The sequence below is a fragment of the Pseudorca crassidens genome, chromosome 4, assembly GCF_039906515.1.
Source record: "Pseudorca crassidens isolate mPseCra1 chromosome 4, mPseCra1.hap1, whole genome shotgun sequence".
NCBI classification, from domain to species: domain Eukaryota; kingdom Metazoa; phylum Chordata; class Mammalia; order Artiodactyla; family Delphinidae; genus Pseudorca; species Pseudorca crassidens.
In genome coordinates this window covers 144,832,124-144,851,585 of record NC_090299.1, presented here as the reverse complement: position 1 = coordinate 144,851,585, position 19,462 = coordinate 144,832,124, and the positions used below count along the sequence as shown (strand labels likewise).

At 33.5% G+C, this 19,462-nt stretch overlaps 1 protein-coding gene across 9 annotated transcripts in view; it reads left to right on the top strand.

The window, feature by feature from the left end:
• CCSER1 (coiled-coil serine rich protein 1) overlaps positions 1-19,462 on the top strand; it is a 1,251,132-nt gene that overhangs the window by 671,846 nt on the left and 559,824 nt on the right. For 4 of the 9 annotated variants that reach the window (XM_067736956.1, XM_067736954.1, XM_067736958.1 and 1 more), the window contains one exon: positions 11,541-11,618. The exons of the other annotated variants lie outside the window; for them this stretch is intronic. In XM_067736956.1, the coding sequence (XP_067593057.1) occupies positions 11,541-11,618 (78 nt within the window). The remainder of the gene's footprint in view (positions 1-11,540; positions 11,619-19,462) is intronic. 9 annotated transcript variants of the gene reach the window in all.

Below are 19,462 nucleotides of genomic sequence, written 5' to 3'. Positions count from 1 at the left end.
GAGATAACATATACTAAAATATGGTAGTTAATCTCAGGTTTTGGTATAATGTCCCATTTCACCTAATTTTCTTCTTTCCACTTTCACCTATGTTTATGTTTTGGCTACATGCAGAAATGCTGCTCTTCAAGCACTATTAACTCTCTGACTTCATGTTACAAGATTCAGAACCCATATCTATTGTCTTGTGTTAACTATCAGGATTTGTGGTTTGAGTGTGTCTGGTGCTCGAATGCACCTGGTCTTCCTTCAAGGTAGTGTGGATTGTTGCTAGGTTATGGTATTCTTCTCTTGAGTGGTCATTAGCTTACAACAGTTTGCCAAACTCCCTTAAAATTCCCTTTCTGTCCTTAATCCCCTAGTAGGATTTCTAAACTGACTAATTATTCTACTCTATCCCTATCATAATCACTATTACATACATTTCCTATATCAACCTCTGTTAATTTTATTAATAAGAGTACATTTCCTTTTTTCCCTATGTTAATTTATTTTTTTGTTAAATTTAATTTTTATTTTATATTGTATAGTTGATTTACAATGTTGTGTAAGTTTCAGGTGTACAGCAAAGTGATTCAGTTATACACATACATATACCCATTTTATTTCAGATTCTTTTCCCATATAGGTTATTACAGAATATTGAGTAGAGTTCCCTGTGCTGTACAGTAGGTCCTTGTTGATTATCTATTTTATGTATAGTAGTGTATATATGTTAATCCCAACCTCCTAATTTATCCCTCCTCCCTACTTTTCCCCTTTGGTAACCGTAAAGTTTTTATTGAAGTCTGTGAGTCTGTTTCCGTTTTATAAAGAAGTTCATTTGTATCATTTGTTTTAGATTCCACATATAAATGATATCATATGATATTTGTCTTTCTCTGTCCGACTTACTTCACTTAGTATGATAATCTCTAGGTCCACCCATGTTGCTTCATTCTTTTTATGGCTGAGTAATATTACAGTGTGTGTGTGTGTGTGTGTGTACCATGTCTTCTTTATCCATTTCTCAGTTGATGAACATTTAGGTTGCTTCCATGTCTTTGCTATTGTAAATAGTGCTGCAGTGAACATCATGGTGCATGGATATTTTCAAATTATGGTTTTCTCTGTATATGTGCCCAGGAGTGAGATTCCTGGATCATATGGTAGTTCTATTTTTAGTTTTTTTAAGGAACCCCTATACCATTCTCCATAGTGGTTGTATCAATTTACATTCCCACCAACAGTGTAGGAGGGTTTCCTTTTCTCCACACTCTCTCCAGCATTTACTGCTTATAGACTTTTTGATGGCCAATCTGACCAGTGTGAAGTGATTCCTCATTGTAGTTTTAATTTGCATTTCTCTAATAATTCGAGATGATGAGCATCTTTCTATGTGCTTTTAGGCCATCTCTGTGTCTTCTTTGGAGAAATGCCTATTTAGATCTTCCACCCATTTTTTAATTGTATTGTTTGTTTATTTGATATTGAGGTGCATGTACTGTTTGTAAATTTTGGAGATTAATCCTTGTCAGTTGCATCATTTGCAAATATTTTCTCCCATTCTGTGGGTTGTTTTTATGTTTTGCTTATGGTTTCCTTTACTGTGCAAAAGCTTTTCAGTTTAATTAGGTCCCATTTGTTTATTTTTGTTTTTATTTTCATTAGGAGGTGAATCCAAAAAGATATTGCTGCAATTTATGTCAAAGCATGTCCTGCCTATGTTTTCCTTTAGAAGTTTTATAGTATCTTGTCTTACATTTAAGTCTTTAATCCATTTTGAGTTTATTTTTCTGTATGGTGTTAGAGAATGCTCTAATTTCATCCTTTTACATGTAGCTGTTCAGTTTTCCCAGCAACATTTATTGAAGAGACTGTCTTTTCTCTATTGTATATTCTTGCCTCCTTTGTCATAGATTAATTGACCATAGGTGTGTGAATTTATTTATGGGCTTTCTGTCCTGTTCCATTGAATGTATATTTCTGTTTTTGTGCTGGTACCATACTGTCTTGATTACTGTGTCTTGTAGTATAGTCTGAAGTCAGGGAGCCTGATTCCTCCAGCTCTGTTCTTCTTTCTTTCTATTGCTTTAGCTATTCAGGATCTTTTGTGTTTCCATGCAAATTTTAATATTTTTTTTGTTCCAGTTATGTGAAAAATGTCATTGGTAATTTGATAGGGATTGCATTGAATCTGTAGATTGCCTTGGGTAGTATAGTCATTTTGACAATATTGATTATTTCAATCCAAGAACATGCTCTATCTTTCCATCTGTTTGTGTCATCTTCAGTTTCTTTCATCAGTTCCTTATAGTTTTTGGAGTACAGGTTTTTTGCCTCCTTAGGTAGGTTTATTCCTACGTATTTTATTCTTTTTGATGCGATGGTTAATGGGATTGTTTCCTTAATTTCTATTTCTGATCTTTCATTTTTAGTGTATAGAAATAAAACAGATTTCTGTGTATTAATTGTGTATCCTGCAACTTTACCAAATTCATTGACGAGCTCTAATAGTTTTCTGGTGGCATATTTGGGATTTTCTATGTATAGTATCATGTCATCTGCAAACAATGACAGCTTTACTTCTTCTTTTCCAGTTTGGATTCCTTTCATTTCTTTTTCTTCTCTGATTGCTGTGGCTAGGACTTCCAGAATTATGTTGAATAAAAGTGGTGAGAGTGGACATCCTTCTCTTTTTCCTGATCTCAGAGGGAATGCTTTCAGCTTTTCACCAATGAGTATGATGTTAGCTGTGGGTTTGTCATATATTGCTTTTATTATGCTGAGCTATATCCCCCCTATGCGCACTTTCTGGAGAGCTTTTTTTTTTTTTTTATCATAAATGGGTGTTGAATTTTATCAAAAGCTTTTTCTGGATCTATTGAGATGATCATATGTTTTGTCTTCAGTTTGTTAATCTGATGTTTCACATTGATTGGTTTGCAGATATTGAAAAATCCTTGCATCCCTGGGATAAACCCCACTTGATCATGGTGTTTGATCCTTCTAAAGTATTGTTGGATTTGGTTTGCTAGTATTTTGTTGATGATTTTTGCATCTGTGTTTATCAGTGATACTGGCGTGTAAAATTGTGTGTGTGCGCGTGTGTGGTATCTTTATCTGGTTTTGGTATCAGAGTGATGGTGGCCTCATAGAATGAGTTTGGGAGTGTTCCTTCCTTTGCAATTTTTGGAATAATTTGAGAAGGATAGGTGTTAGCTCTTCTCTAAATGTTTGATAGAATTTGCCTGTGAAGCCATTTGGTCCTGGACTTCTGTTTGTTGGGAGTTTTTAAATCACTGATTCAATTTCAGTACTGGCAACTGGTCTGTTCATATTTTCTTTTTCTTCCTGGTTCAATCTTGGAAAGTTGCACCTTTCTAAGAATTTGTCCATTTTCTAGGTTGTGTATTTTATTGGCATAGAATTGCTTGTAGTAATCTCTTACGATCCTTTGTATTTCTGTGGTGTCTGTTTTAACTTCTCCTTTTTTCATTTCTAATTTTATGGATTTGAGCCTTCAACCTTTTTTTCTTGATGAGACTGGCTAAAGATTTATCAATTTTATTTATCTTTTCAAAGAACCATCTTTTAGTTACATTGATTTTTTTCTATTGTTTTCTTCATCTCTATTTCATTTATTTCTGCTCTGGTCTTTATAATTTCTTTCCTTCTACTAACTTTGGATTTTGTTCTTCTTTCTCTAGTTGGTTTAGGTATAAGGTTAGGTTGTTTATTTGAGATTTTTCTTGTTTCCTGAGGTAAGAGTCTATTCATATAAACTTCCCTCTTAGAACTGCTTTTGCTTCATCCTATAGGTTTTGGATCTTCATGCTTTCTTTTTCATTTGTCTCTAGGTATTTTTTGATTACCTCCTGGATTTCTTCAGTGATCCATTGGTTGTTTACTAACATACTATTTAACCTCCACATATTTTTGTTTTTTACAGTTTTTTTTTCTGTAATTGATTTCTAATTTCATAGCACTGTGGTCAGAAAAGATGCTTGATATGATTTCAATTTTCTTAAATTTACCAAGTATTCTGCTGCTTTTGGATGGAAAATTCTATAAATATCAGTTAAGTCCATCTGGTCTAATCTGTCCTTTAAGTCCTGTGTTTTTTTATTCATTTTCTATCGGATAATCTGTCCATTGATGTAAGTAGGGTGTTAAAATCCCCTACTATTATTGTGTTACTGTCAGTTTCTCCTTTTATCGCTATTAGCATTGCCTTATATATTGAGGTGCTCCTATGTTGGGTGCATACGTATTTACAATTGTTATATCTTCTTCTTGGGTTGATCCTTGATCATTATGTAGTGTCCTTCCTTGTCTCTTTTTACTGTCTTTAAAGGTTTTTTTTGTCATATATGAGTAATCTACTCCAGCTTTCTCTTGATTTCCATTTGCATGGAATACCCTTTTCCATCCCCTCACTTTCAGTCTGTATGTGTCTGTAGGTCTGAAGTGAGTCTCTTGTAGACAGCATATATATGGGTCTTTTGTATCCATTCAGCTAGTCTCTGTCTTTTGTCCTTGTCTCATTTAATTCATTTACATTTAAGGTAATTATTGATATGTATGTTTTTATTACTATTTTATTAATTGTTTTGGCTTTGTTTTTATAGGTCTTTTTTCTTCCCTTCCTCTTTTGTCCTCTTGTGATTTGAAGACTATCTTTAGTGTTGTGTTTGGATTGCTTTTTCTTTTTTGTGTGTTTATCTATTGTAGATTGTTGATTTGTGGTTCCCATGAGGTTTTGATATAGCAGTCTGTATATATACACAAGATTGTTTTAAGTTTCTGGTCTCATAATTTCAAATGCATTTTCAGTATCCTGTATTTTTACTCTCCTCACAGTTGCTGGTTTTGATATCATATTTCTTTGTGGATGATCTCCTACCTTTGTTGTATGTTTGCCTTTACTGGTGAGCTTTCCTATTTGTATTTTCTTGTTTCTAGTTGTGGCCTTTTTTTTCCATCTAGAGAATTTCCTTTAGTGATTGTTGTAAAGCTGGTTTGGTGGTGCTGATTCTCTTAGCTTTGGCTTGTCTGTAAAGTGTTTTGATTTCTCTGTCAAATCTGAACTAGAGCCTTGCTGGGTAGAGTATTCTTGGTTGTAGATTTTTCCTTTCATCCCTTTAAATATATTGTACCACTCCCTTCTGGCCTGCAAAGTTTCTGCTGAAAAATCAGCTGATAACCTTGTGGGGATTCCCTTGTATGCTATTTTTTGCTTTTCTCTTGTTGCTTTTAATATTTTATCCTTGTGTTTAATTTTTTTTAGTTTGATTAATATGTGTCTCAGCATGTTCCTCCTTGGGTTCATCCTGTATGGGACTCTCTGAGCTTCTTAGGCCTGATTGTATGTTTCCTTTCCCATATAGGGAAGTTTTTTCCTATTAATCTCTTCAAATATTTTCTCAGCTCCTTTCTGTCTTCCCCTTTAGGACCCTTATAATGTGAATGTTGGTGAGTTTAATATTGTCCCAAAGGTCTCATAGACTGCCCTCATTTCTTTTCATTCTTTTTTCTTTATTCTGTTCTGCAGAATAAAGCAGTGATTTCCATCAATCTGTCTTCCAGCTCACTTATTTGTTCTTCTGCCTCATTTCTACTATTGATTCCTTTTACTGTGTTCTTCATTTCAGTTATTGTATTGTTCATCTCTGTTCTTTAAATCTTCTAGCTCTTTGTTAAACATTTCATGTATCTTCTTGGACTGTGCCTCCAGTCTTTATCTGAAATCTTGGATTATCTTTACTATCATTACTCTGAATTCTTTTTCAGGAAGATTGCCTATCTCTACTTTACTTCATTGTTCTTCTGAGATTTTATCTTTTTCCTTCATCTGGAACGTATTTTTCTGCCATCTCGTTTTGTCAGACTTTCTCAGTTTGTGGCCTCCATTCCTCAGGCTGTAGGATTGTAGCTCCTCTCACTTCTGTTGTCTGCCCCCTGGTTGGTGAGGTTGGTCCAGGGGCTCGTGCAGGTTTCCTGGTGGGAGGAACTGTTGCCTGCCCAGTGGTGGGTGGAGCTGGATCTTATCCCTCTGGTGGGTATGTTTGAGGCAGCTGTGGGATCAGGACAAATTTAGGCAGCCTATCTGCTGATGGGTGGAGCTGTGTTCCCGCCCTGTTGGTTGTTTGGCCTCAGGCATACCAGCACTGGAGTCCGCAGACTGTTGGGTGAGGCCAGGTCTCAGTCGCCAAAATGGTGACCTCCAGGAGAGTTCATGCCAATGAATATTCACTGGGGCCTCTGCCACCAGTGTCCTTGCCCTCATGGTGAGTGGCAGTCGACCTTCATCTCCTCAGGAGACCCTTCAAGCCCTGCATGTAGGTCTGGCCCAGGCTCCTATGGAGTCACTGCTTTGCCCTGGGTCCCAGTGCACGTGACACCTTGTGTGCACCCTCCAAGAGTGGATTTTCTGTTTCCCCCAGCCCTCTGGAGCTCCTGCTCTCAAGCCCCACTGGCCTTCAAAGCCAAATGCTCTGGGGGCTCCTCCTCCCAATGCCAGACCCCCAGGCTGGAGAACCTGATGTGGGGCTTAGAATTCTCACTCCTGTGGGAGAACCTCTGCAATATAATTATTTGCCAGTTTGTGGGTTGCCCACCCAGGGGGTATAGGATTTGATTATATCACGAAAGCATCTCTGCCACTGTTAGATCGTGGCGGCTTCTTTGTCTTTGGGTGTAGAATATCTATTTTTGTAGATTCATGTCTTTTTTGTTGATGGTTGTTCAGTAGTTAGTTGTGATTTCGGTTTTTGGGTGAGAGGAAGTGAGCTCAAGTGCCTCTACTCCACCATCTTGTCTGTACCCTCAAGGGTATGTTTCCTCTTGTCATAGATTATAAATCTAACTACTGCAAGTAGTCCTGTTCTGTTTATTAAAAAATTGTCTGCTTTTCGTCTTGAATCTCACAAACTTCTTTATAGGTAATTAAAATAATTTAAAATAAATAAGTTATTTCTTAGGATTATTTAATATTTTCTTTTCAGCTTGTTTACTGCACTTATTTGACATTTGTAGTTTTTTAAAAGCTCTAGGAAATGATAGATGTTCATATCTAAGGTAAATGACATAGATTAATAAAATGGTAGAGTTTAAAATATTTATAATTTTTTGTTAATCAATATGGTATCTAATAATGCAAATAAATACAAATAAATTCTAAAATAAAAGTAAATAACTTCCAGTTCCCTTAAGCTCCTTAGTCACTTGAGGCTTTATTTTAAAAGCCAGTTTTACTGGCTTTGTGATTATTTTGTCTTTTATTAAAAACCACATTTCCTCCTCCTCAGTCCTTCCTCAATGACATGTGCTTGCATGTGCACACATGAAAGTACAAAAATGTACATATATCAGTGAAATACACAGAAATGTACATATATCAGTGAAATACACATGATTGCCAGCTTTAGATGGTTTTATAGACGTACACTTAAATGATTAAATGATTACAACAGCATGAACTTTAATTATTTGGAAATACATTTCCACAGTTTATCAGACTCAAGAATGTAAAAGAGACTAGCTTTAGTTCTCTCAATCCCTTTTCTGCTCAGAAAATTTGACAATTTAAAATATACTTCCTTTTAAGTCTTAATCCTTATCAAGTGATACTTTGATGTGATATGACATTGTTATTATATTATTATATCTTTGATCAGGCATTTAATAGATATGTATGTATGATTAATGAAATTTAAATTTAAGAAATTAGGAACTAGACTTTTTATATTGACAACATATATTGTAGAGGCAGTTTCTGTGACTGAACAGCACATAAAACACACACACACACGCACCAGAAATGATTCCAACAGCTTAAGCAGAAGGTACTTTTAGATTACTCTGCTTGAACTGATCCTATTGTTAAAGGATTTCATGCCTTTCAACATTTAGTTTTTATTTCAGTTTGCTTTTTTACATCTTTCAATTTTATGTTATAACTCTATATTAACTTTATCATTTTATTCCTGACTCATGCTCCAAAATGCTTTGCTGGTTATAGTAATGGATATTTTATTGGATTGTAGTTCTTACAAGAAATAAACTGATAAATCTTAAGTGTACTTAAATTGTTTTCACAGTAAAGCAGAATTACTTAGTAGAATTCATAAGAGAATATAGGCAGGATGAACACCAAGAGCAGTTTTATTATCATACTAGGTGTATAGTAACTATGCATTTCGTATGTGTCCTTGCATATATGAAATGGGAGCAGCAGTACCACTTGTAAGCTTTTCCAGAGTCAGAATATCTTTATAGAAAGTACACCTGGGTTTGGAGACAGATAAAGTTTTCCAACTTGCCTGTTTCACTTAATAGCCTGTGTGACCTTTAGCAACTGATTTCAACTTCCTAAGTGCCAGTTTCCTGTGCTTTTGAAAAGGGACAGAAACAGACATAGTGCATTCTTGAGAGGATTCATATAAATTACTTGGTACAGTGCCTGCCATATAACTATATTCTGTTAATGGCATCTATTATTGTTAGTAATAGTTGTAGTGGTAAAGATTACAGAGGTAGAGGGAAATGTGAATATAAGTAACTACTCTTAGTAAGTTTGTAAACTATGCATGTTTTCTTTGGTTTATATGCACTCATTTGTGGTAGCAGGCTTTTATTATACAGATGTTATATTACTCTTAATGTCAGATGAAATTATTTGGAAATTTAGAGAGAAAATCATTATATATTTTTTAATTCATATAGCAGTATTATGTAAAATTCACATCTTCCACATATTCAAAAGTCAGTAAAAACAGCAAATATAAATAATGAAATTCCTCTTTTTCATCCCATTTGGTTACATTTTTCCACAGAATATGCTAGTTATTTTTCTTTTAGTTAATTCTAAGCACACATGTTTTATGAATCTGAATTAAGAAAAAAGGGTGTGTTTTGTTAAGAATTATTGATATTGTCATTGCTTGGAAAGGAAAATTTAAGCATTTAGATATTTTGTTTGGGGTATAGAATTATTTATAAAGTGTATCTACCAAAAGTTGAGTTGTTTTAATACTCCTCTATCCGTCTGAGAGGGGTTAGAAGAAGGTATTGCAATGTTTGCTTACATAGGAAAATACTGAAAGAAAGCCACTTAAATCACATGTATGTGTAAATTTATTGATGGTCCAGAAAAATAAAGTTTCATGTACTTCAGTTGTTCCTCTTTTCCAGGTTGCTTCCTTCTAATTTTGTCTTTTATACAAGGTGAAAAGAAGTATTTAAATAAGTTCTGCTGTAATTTAGTTAAAATATTCTTATGGCCTTTCACTGTAAAATAATACTTCAAAAATTAAGGTAACTCTAAAATCCTTTGATGTAGAATTCTATCCTTTGTGGCATGGACTTAATTTACCACTCTAGTCTCATTTCGCACTATTGTCCCTTTCATTGTCTTTCCTTAGGCAAGTTTGAACTAGTAGCTGTTTATACATATCTTTGTCAGGGTCTCTCTGACTTTGAAATATTTGCAAATGTCATTGCCTGAGAAAGACCCCTGTCCCTTCCACTCCAAGTGGCTAATAATAATTCATGTTTCTCATCTTATTTGGGACATCAGTAGCTTCTACATTCTAGTTATTTAACTCTCCTATGTTTCCTCTCCAACACATACACATATCTCCAGCTTCTCTATAGTACCTTTGCCTTATATAATGAGTACTAATTGTTTTTGATTTCTCTATCTTTCCACACTGCAAGTTTTTTTTTTAATAAAAGAAGCTATTTTTCCCCCTTCATGTCCCCTGTACCTTGAACAACACCCATAATGTGCATTTAATAAAAATTATAGATGAATTAAGGTGTGCAAATACATTTGCATCAGAAAGGTGAAATGTCTATTTCTCTATACTGAAATAAATCAATTTTAATCAAAATGTTTATTGTGTCAAATCAGTGTGGAAATGAAAATATAATGATGTTTTGTTTCTATTCCTCTATTATATATATAAATATATATATAGGCAATTAGTATATATTCATTTCTTACATAAGAAATAAAAATTATCTGCAGTTCCATCATCTAGTAATAGTTATTTTTGTTGTATATTTTCTATTTTGTTATCTATAATACTCTTGTTATTATATATTAAATTTGTCGATCCATATATTTCCATCTGTCTTTCAGAAATTCAAAAGACTCATTAAGACTTATTAATGACTCATTAAGACTCATTAAGACTAGCCACATTTTCACTTATCCTTTTCAAACAATTAAAACCTTCCCTTTTTACATTATATCTTCTTGAGTTATCTAATCTCCATTTTCATTTTTGTCTGAATAGCAGCACTAGAAGTTTTGTAATAGGGAAGTTAGAAGGTTGGGACATTAATAGTCCAGAAAATATTTATTTTATATATTACAGTGTCAAATTATGTTTACCTAAATTATGTATGTACTTTGATAAACAGCTTGGATAACTTGCATATCTCAGGAAGAATTTAAAGCAAAGAGAGGGTGAACGGAGAGGGGAAGGGAGGGGTGGCAGAGGGGAGGAGAGGAAGAGAGGAAACAAGTTTTGGTAGTGAAGTTTGTGATGACCACTGTCTCTCCCTGGAAGAAGTTAAATGATGAGTTAAATCAGTTTTTATCATTAAAATATTATACAACTATTTTATTGACCAAGTAAGAGAAACAAATTCTCCTTTAAAGCAACATAAGGCAAAAACAGAATCTAGTGGAATCACGTGAACTTCTTGGGAAACTTAAGTTACTTAAACTTTGTAAACTGTATTGTTCTCCTTCAAAATGGGTGGTAATAGTAGTAAAACTCCCAAGATGAGATGTGATCATGTGAGTACAGCACTCCCAGCTGTGCCAGACACACAATGAACACATTACAACAATTATGCTCATGATCTCCTTTTAAGTGATACATTTAGTAGTAAGAGGACCCCAGCCAGAGGCCCAGTCACATTAGTTAATCAGAATTAGTACATTTGCATCTGAATTATGAAATCCCAGACATCCTTCATGCGTTATGTCCCTTAGTTATAACAGGATTGGAGTCATGTCAGTTCCCTTAAACAACAGACTTCTAAATGTGTAGATTCCAGAAGGAGACAATTAAGCAAAAAAATAAAGATAAAAAAATATAAACATGCTAAATGGAACACACTGGATGGTATTATTTATTGAAAATGTTTTGGATTTTAAATGTAAATGCTCTGAAAAGAGATCCGTAAAATCCTATCAATTTAATTTACCAAACCGAACAAAACACAACAGCTAACAAAAACAGTATAATCATTTGATCTCACATTTAAGCAAATCATGTCTCTAGCATTCAACCACGATCCTGACTCAGTGGTTCCTATACTAAAAGAAAAGCTGCCAAAGATGGAGTCATTATGACCTGAAATTTAAAGCTCTAAATGTTTAAGCTGATAAGTAAAGCACCGCCAGAATGAAGTATGCACACAAAGAATCATTAATTGTACAGTAACCAAATTTGAATTAGTGGGGAATATTAGTGTAGAAGCACATGACTTACCAACAACGTGTTTTTGGTTTTGCTTTTTTTTTTTTTTTTTTTTTGCAGGACAAAGTTCAGCATTTACAGAAGGCTTTTGCTTCAAGAGTAGATAAATCCACACAAACTGAACTTCTAGGCTATGATGTAAGTAGCTATATAAAACCATTTTTATCTTTTTTATTGGTATTCAGACCTCCACAGCTTATTTACTTCTGCTGGTGCTGTGCCCATGCATTGATTTAATAGGATTTAGTGGTTCCCCATTCATCTTTTGCTCTTAAATAATCCCCAAATACCTTCTGGGACTGAAACAGATAATTACAGGCACCGACTAGCGTACCAGTGTCTTATTAATTTCTTTAAACCAACAACTCTAATACAGTCTTTTGAATTAGTGAATTTGCAGACATGTGGAAGAGACATATTGGAATACTAGGACAATTTATTTTGAAGAGAGTACTAACTTATTAACTGTTTGATTAAGTTACTATGTTTGCAATCACTAAGGGACAAGCATATCATTTTTACATTCTGGCACATAAAAGGAAACACAGCTTTGCAGAGAAATTTACAATACTATTTTAGCTCTTGGGCTTTGGTGCAGGTTGCAGAAAGTAATTTAATTGAAAGTTAGCATTTTGTTCTGTGTGAAATACTTGTTGAACTGTCAAAATAGGATTATAAAACATGTTTTAATACAAGATGGCTTCTACTAACACTAAATGATTTTTGACAACTTTGATTCAAATACCTATCTTAAATAAAGCAATGAAATTTTCACGTTGCCTAAGTTCATGACTTTAAATTTCCTTTTGATGGAAACATAAGGGAATTATCTTCTGTATCTTGTATCTAACATTTGTGAGAAATCTTTTTTTAAAAAAATGTATTATTTTTACCACTTTATTGACAAGTATTAGAAGAGAGAGGATTTTAAGTTTGATGAAGGGGTATAATGGTAAAATGTATGTCTATCTGCATGTCCTTGTGTTTATAACATAAATATGATGTTACCATTGTGTTGCCTTTCAAAGTATATTAACATATTTAACATAAAGCTGTCTCTATGAGGATATAAACCAAAGTTTTCAATTCCAGAAAAAATTGTTTTCAGATATTTACATTATTTTTTAATTTAAAAAAACATTAAAAGCTATGCTTTTCTTTTGTGTTATTCTCTTACATTCATTTAATGTTTATTCTAGATACCCAAATATTCTAGATATCAATATTCTGACTATAATACTTCTTGAATACCAGTGCTATATGTTATTTAAATGATATTAATGTTTAATATTTTTTAAAATAAATGGTTTTTATTAAGTTCAAATGGATTTTACCACAATAATTCAATAGGGGAGGTAGCTAAGTTGTAGCTACTAGCAATTTCCTATGCATTTTAATGCATATCTATGACCCATACTTCTCTTGTTTTTACAAAATTTCTTATATCAATGCTATTTAGTTCTCCAGACATGTAAATAAAAATTTAAAAAGCCATGATCATAGTTAATTCTTCATCATTCATAGCTTCTTTTCATATCTGACAGTGAGAGCTTAATGTATTTTACTGGGTAAAGAGTAATAATTTTTTGGTAGTGAGTCCTTAAAGGATCACCTTGTACAAGTTTCTGATATGATTTGGGTAGTCATTAACATAGAATGATATGTTCTAAAGATTTCATACTTTATACTTCCTGGTGATATATTGTAGGACAATCATCAGAATCAGCAAATTAATTACCAAAAATATGCATCTAGAACCCTATGCCAGTAACCAGATGTAAGTGTTGTAATAGATTTTAGGGCAATTTGTATTGAAAAAACTGGGGAGGGAAATACTTTAAATAAACAAAATAGAAATAAGTAAAGCATTTTAAATGTGATAAATTGTGTGACTATTTGGAATATTATTCATCAATAGTGTAACTTTTTTCATGACTGGAATATATTTTCTATACTTTTCAATATCTATTTATAACTCAATTTTTACGTTCTTATATTCAATAAGAATCATTATCCTTTGACTTTAACATTTTGCTCACATTTTCTCAGGAAATATAATTTGACATTTTAATTTTTCACAAATATATATATACCAACTGTACGCTATATTTATTTGTAATTTGCAATAGTATTTATCAGAAAAAATGAGAAATCTTGTAGAAATCATGCACATTATGGATGATTTTTTTCTCATTTTTTTTTCTAAAACTCAATATTCGCCACAAATTGTTCTTTACAAATCATTATGGATCATGTTTCACTGATATGAATGTCAGTATATAAGGGACTACAAGTATCTATTAATATAATTTCCTTGGGAAGACAGCTGTTACTACACATTTTGCTTAAGAAAGGAAATAGAATCCCCAGAAGATACTAATTATAATGAAAACTATTAAAAGAAATTTCCAAATATCCACTACAGTGAATAAGTTCAAAGGTTTGTACGATAAACAACTTCTAGCCTGTAACAGATTTATCAGGAGACTTGAAACTAATGTTAGAGTACAGTGTGTTCTGATTTCTAATGCACATGGCAAGAATTATTTAAAAGTAAATTCAGGGCTTCCCTGGTGGCACAGTGGTTGAGAGTCCACCTGCCGATGCAGGGGACACGGGTTCGTGCCCCGGTCTGGGAAGATCCCACATGCCACGGAGCGGCTGGGCCCGTGAGCCATGGCCACTGAGCCTGCGCGTCCGGAGCCTGTGCACCGCAATGGGAGAGGCCACAACAGTGAGAGGCCCGCATACCGCAAAAAAAAAAAAAAAAAAGTAAATTCAGAGTATCTCAGCAAGGGCCTGTAAACACAATAGTTCTTGTGATGAGGGAGATTGTTAAATAAATGATGAATGTGTCTTAAATAATCAATGCCAGTTTAACCTCTTTCACCCTCCTCTGTCTTCACAGGCTTAGTTTATTGAAAGATCAAAGAATAATTTCTTGTGTCACTTGAGTTATTAAAACTGGAGAGAATATGAATAGATTTTGTCAGGTAGCAATGTTGCCAATTACAAGATTACATTAAGAGGTAGGCAAGATTCTTCTGATTACATCAGTTGTATAAGTAGATGCTTCAACAAAGCACATATGCTGCCTATAAACACTTTATAGTTTGAACTACTGCAACTAACATTTTGGTTAAAGTAATTGAGCATGAACAACCAAAATGCTATATTCTGGCAGTGAGAAAATTCAGATCGTTTTACTAATTTGACACGTTTATGGACAGTTTTTTAACTTCCTTTTGATGGTCTACAGAAGATTGTCATTTTAAATGTGGCTGATTGACTTTGGGTGTAAATTTTCCTTTCAATTAGTGCCTGAACTTGACTCAGAACTGTCACAGGATCTCTAGATTACTCTTAGAGGCAGAAGCACTAAAGTTTTAAGAAGATCTTCCTTTCATTAGTATATGTTTTACACTTATATTTAAAAAGAAGTGTTTAGTTGAACTAGGAATGCTTTGTTCATATTTTCTTCAAGAGTTTTAAAGTTACCAGCTATTTCATCAAATACTAGTAATCACTGTTAGTCTAAATATCATTAATGGTTTTCATTTGACTATTTAAAATCAACCGAATTGTGACATCACACATTTTGTCTGTCATGTATGAGTGAAGCATAAATCAGTTTAGAAATGTATGCTCACAGCACTGTGTGTTCTCCAAATATTTTAACGCATTTTCCAAATGGTGAGATTTACTTTGTAAATGCAGTTTTCTACTTAAGTAGTTGCATTATGAATACACACTTTGAAGAACTCAAAACAATCAGCTATGTATTCTCAATTTATGCTATTTTTCTTAGATTTAATTTTGGATCCCTCCCGGCACAGTTAGTAGTGTGCAGGGAGTTCTAACAAATATGAAATAGTTCATCATGTAAGGAATAAAAGTAATTAGTTTTTACTGTAATTGTTTTATTAACTATTAGAGCAGGAGAATATTTTGTGTTATGCTAACACATTATGTCAGCTTATGGGTTAAGCCCAATGCTAAGAATTGAATAACTATCAGTTAGGCTCCCTCATCCAGCTGCTAATAAACTGTAGTTTCTTAAACCTATTTTGGATCCATTCGTTGCTATCATCTTTCTTAAATTCAGTTCTTATCCTGATCAAATATCAGTGTGCCCCAGTGTTTAGTAGATGAGTACCTTTCCCCAATATGCTTCATTCTTTAATATTTACTTACCTGAGGTATTTCTGTTAATTTTTACAAGTTAAAAAAATCAGATTTCAAAACTGAATGATATATTCTAGATTTTCTTTTGAACTACAGTTTTTCATTATTACATTAAGGGTAACTTTCATATAGGAACATTGATGAAAAACACTGGAAACATCGACTGCCACAGGTGCTTGTTAATATTTAATGGAGGAATCAGCTTATCTTTTGGTGAAATTCTAAGGGCATCACTTTTGAAGATTCATACATGCATCGTTCAACAAATATTACTAAGTGCTTACTGGAAGCCAGGCCTTGTTCTGGGTACTTGAGATACATCCTTTAACCAAACAACAAATAATCCCGCAGGGAGCTTGCACTTTATTATACTTAAAGTAAAAAATATAATAAATAAGTAAAGTGTATGGTATGTTAGAAGCTACTAATGCAATGTAAAAGAGAAAAATAACACAGGGAAAAGATAATTGTGAATGTAGGGATGTGGTCAGGGCTATGATCCAAAAATTTTAAATAGAGTGACCTGGGCAGGTCTGAGGATGAGGTGTGAGACGTGAGACTTGAAGGAGGTGAGGTGAAAAATCACCTTTAGCCAGAAATCCTTTTGTGATGTGCTCCTTGCAACTCCTCAAAGACCCTCAGTCAGAACAAATTGCTGTTATCTTGGCTGCAGGCCTAGAATAAGAATAGTTTGCTTCATTTAGAGGCCTTGCAATATGAAAAAAAAAAATGCATTCTGGACAATTAAACCATAGAATCAGACCCAGTGCATCAAGAGACTCACATTAGGGGAGCCCAGACCACCTGAGGGAACAGCCTGCTCAGCCTCTTTCGATTATATTAACTTAGGGGCACTGAGAAGAAAACTGTCGAATCGACTATACTATGTAAATTACATTTGCTTTTCTTCTTTCTTTTTTTGCATGCATTCTCTCCAGCCTCTTCTCTGTGTACCACTCTTCTTCCAGCCCAGGCAGAGCTGAATCTATAAACTTTAAATGTATAGTTACACTTCATTGTATATCGGCACATCCCATTTATTAGAGGTGTGCTACTAACAGTGAACAAATAAAGAAAGCACTCAGTAATTACTTGGTGAAAATTAAATGAATAGATTAAGACTCTAATGATAATTTTTTTTAATGATAATTTTATAATCATAAAATCAGTAACAAATCAGTATGCATTGTTTTACTTTATTCACAAAAATCATACAGAAGTACATATTGCTATCCTACATTTTTATTCTATATTTCTTTGTTATATCTAACAAATATTTTGCAGTGACTACTTTGTGCCTTTTAGAAGACATATTAAATGCAAGTCAGCATAGACAACCAGTGATTTTAAAACATGGGTGACAACGAACGTGCAGTTGTCCTTAACAGTATTGCATTGAATGGTTCCTTTTAAAATTCTGAATCTTTATGTAGGAGCTAGATCATTCCTGGAATGTCTCCAGGTCTTTAATTCATTTCTGGCTACATAGAATTGGTGTTAGTGAACTGATAATTCTTTCCTTAAGTGAATTTGTGGTTGAAATTCTCATGGGGAAAATAGCAAGGCTTAGTGTTAACTATGAAAATTCTCATAATTGTAAAAATATTCATTAAAACAAAGCAAAAGAGCACACCCACAAATATTTTATATAGCTTAAATTACGTAGGGGAGGAAAAATAACTTTCCCTCTAACCTTCTTGGCTGAGGTCTGCCCGCCACGGTAATAGAGACAGAATAACTGTAGAAAACAAACAGAAGTTTAGTAGCGTGTATACTTCCTGTATAAGTGGGACATACCCAGGAAAAGAGTAATTCCCTGATATGGCCCAGACCACCACCTTAAATACCACCTCCAGCTGAAGACAAAGAAAATGGGGGTAGGGAGGGCAGTAATGGGAGGTTACCAGGAAAAACACAGTAAACAAGGGTATGGTTGTTGTGCAGATTTAAGTTGGTGCCCTCTTCATTGATAGAATTTTCTAGAGATTGGGTCATTCTCTTCCTGGTACCGAGAGAGAGATGCCCTTACAATTGGAGGTTTGTCTTAAAAAATGTGAATTCTTCTTACAAAGGGTAACTTCTCAATTTTTTAGAGCTTCTCCTGCTGTTTCTTAAAAATAACCAGCTCAAGATAATCCATTTGCCAAAGAGGCATGTTTTGTGCTAGTATATTTTGCTCCCTTTCATCTACTAATAGTGATGATCATATTTGCTTAAAATTATTTTGACTCTGTGATAGCATTGATAGGAGAGAAGAAAAGTAGATATTTGTTGAAAAGAAAATTTCTCCCAACTCACTTCTACTTCCATCCCATAGATTGCCATTTCTATAGGAAATCTAACTTCAGAATTTCAAATATTTGCCTTAGAAAACTTTAGAAGTTATTTTAGTATTTTCCAGTGTGCTAAGTGGCATTGCATAATAGGGGGTCCCTTCTGAAGGAAGAAAACACAATGTATACGCTAAGGGTATCTCTCAATATCTGTTTATGATGTACTATGCAGTTGTAGCTAATCATAATTTGTATTAATTTAAGCTCTAAGACTTTCTTCAAGTACTTGTTCAATGTAAATCTTTGGAGATTTATATTATTCGTAGGGAAAGCAATGGTTTCCTTTAATGTGGTCTACAATCAGGAAAATCTGTAAAAGGAAATTTATTCTTTAAATATATATATACACATGTATCTTTGCAATATAAATACAAAATATTTATATAGATAAATATATATATATACACCAAAACACATAGTCTCTCAATACACACAGAGAAACACCTGCATGATATAGGTATAAAAAATAATCTACTTTTATTTACTTATTATAGAAGGTAGGATTCGATGCAAATTTTTTTAAACTTTTGTATGTATATACTAAGAATTAACAAATTATACACTAATATGTTTTAAATGGCTATTTGAATTTTAATATGATTAAACTGGATTCATACAAATATTGGCTGAGTATATTTGATCCAATTATATTATACTTTGTATAAATTAATATTTAAATGTTTTTAAAGGTAATAGTCACAATGACTCCCTAAAAACATTACTTTTTCAATATGCAGAAATCATAAAACCATATATTCTAAATTGAAATGATAATGATGACAATTTTTTGCCTTAGCATAACGATGTGACAGTACTTTATTTTTTTCATTATACCAACTGATGGCTTTTCTATTTTGTCATGGTTGAGGCTTTGTTTAATCAGGCTATCAGATTTAATTAATTAAATTACTTCATTTTTCCCCCTTCAGTTTTCTTACGATATCCGCTGTTCTCTGACAATCTCCTACTTGTAACTTGATTTCAGCAGCACAAAATAGGATAATATCTGTCAAGATCATTAGCACTCATAATGGTCTTTCTCTATCAAGAAGTTTCTCAACTACTTAACTCATACTTTGGAACTTGAGAATACTTGTATAGAGGAAGAAAAATTATTTTCCCTCTACCCTTCTAGGTTCTTGCCTGAGACACCCTTATAATACAGAGTAACAAGACAAAAACATGTTTAGTAACATGTGTACATATGGTATAGATGGGAGGTACACAGGAAAACTAGGTTAATGCCCGAAATGTCCCAAGCTACCTTCTTAAATACTATCTCCAGCTAAAGACAAAAGAAAGATGTTGGGCAGTAGGGAGGCAAATTATAGAGGTTATCAGAAAAAGTAGAATAAACCAGGGTATGGTTGTTTGGCATATTTAAGTTGGTGGCTTCTCCATTTATAAAAGTTTGTAGAGATTTAATCATCCTCTCTTCTGGGTATAGAGAGGGAGATACCCTTA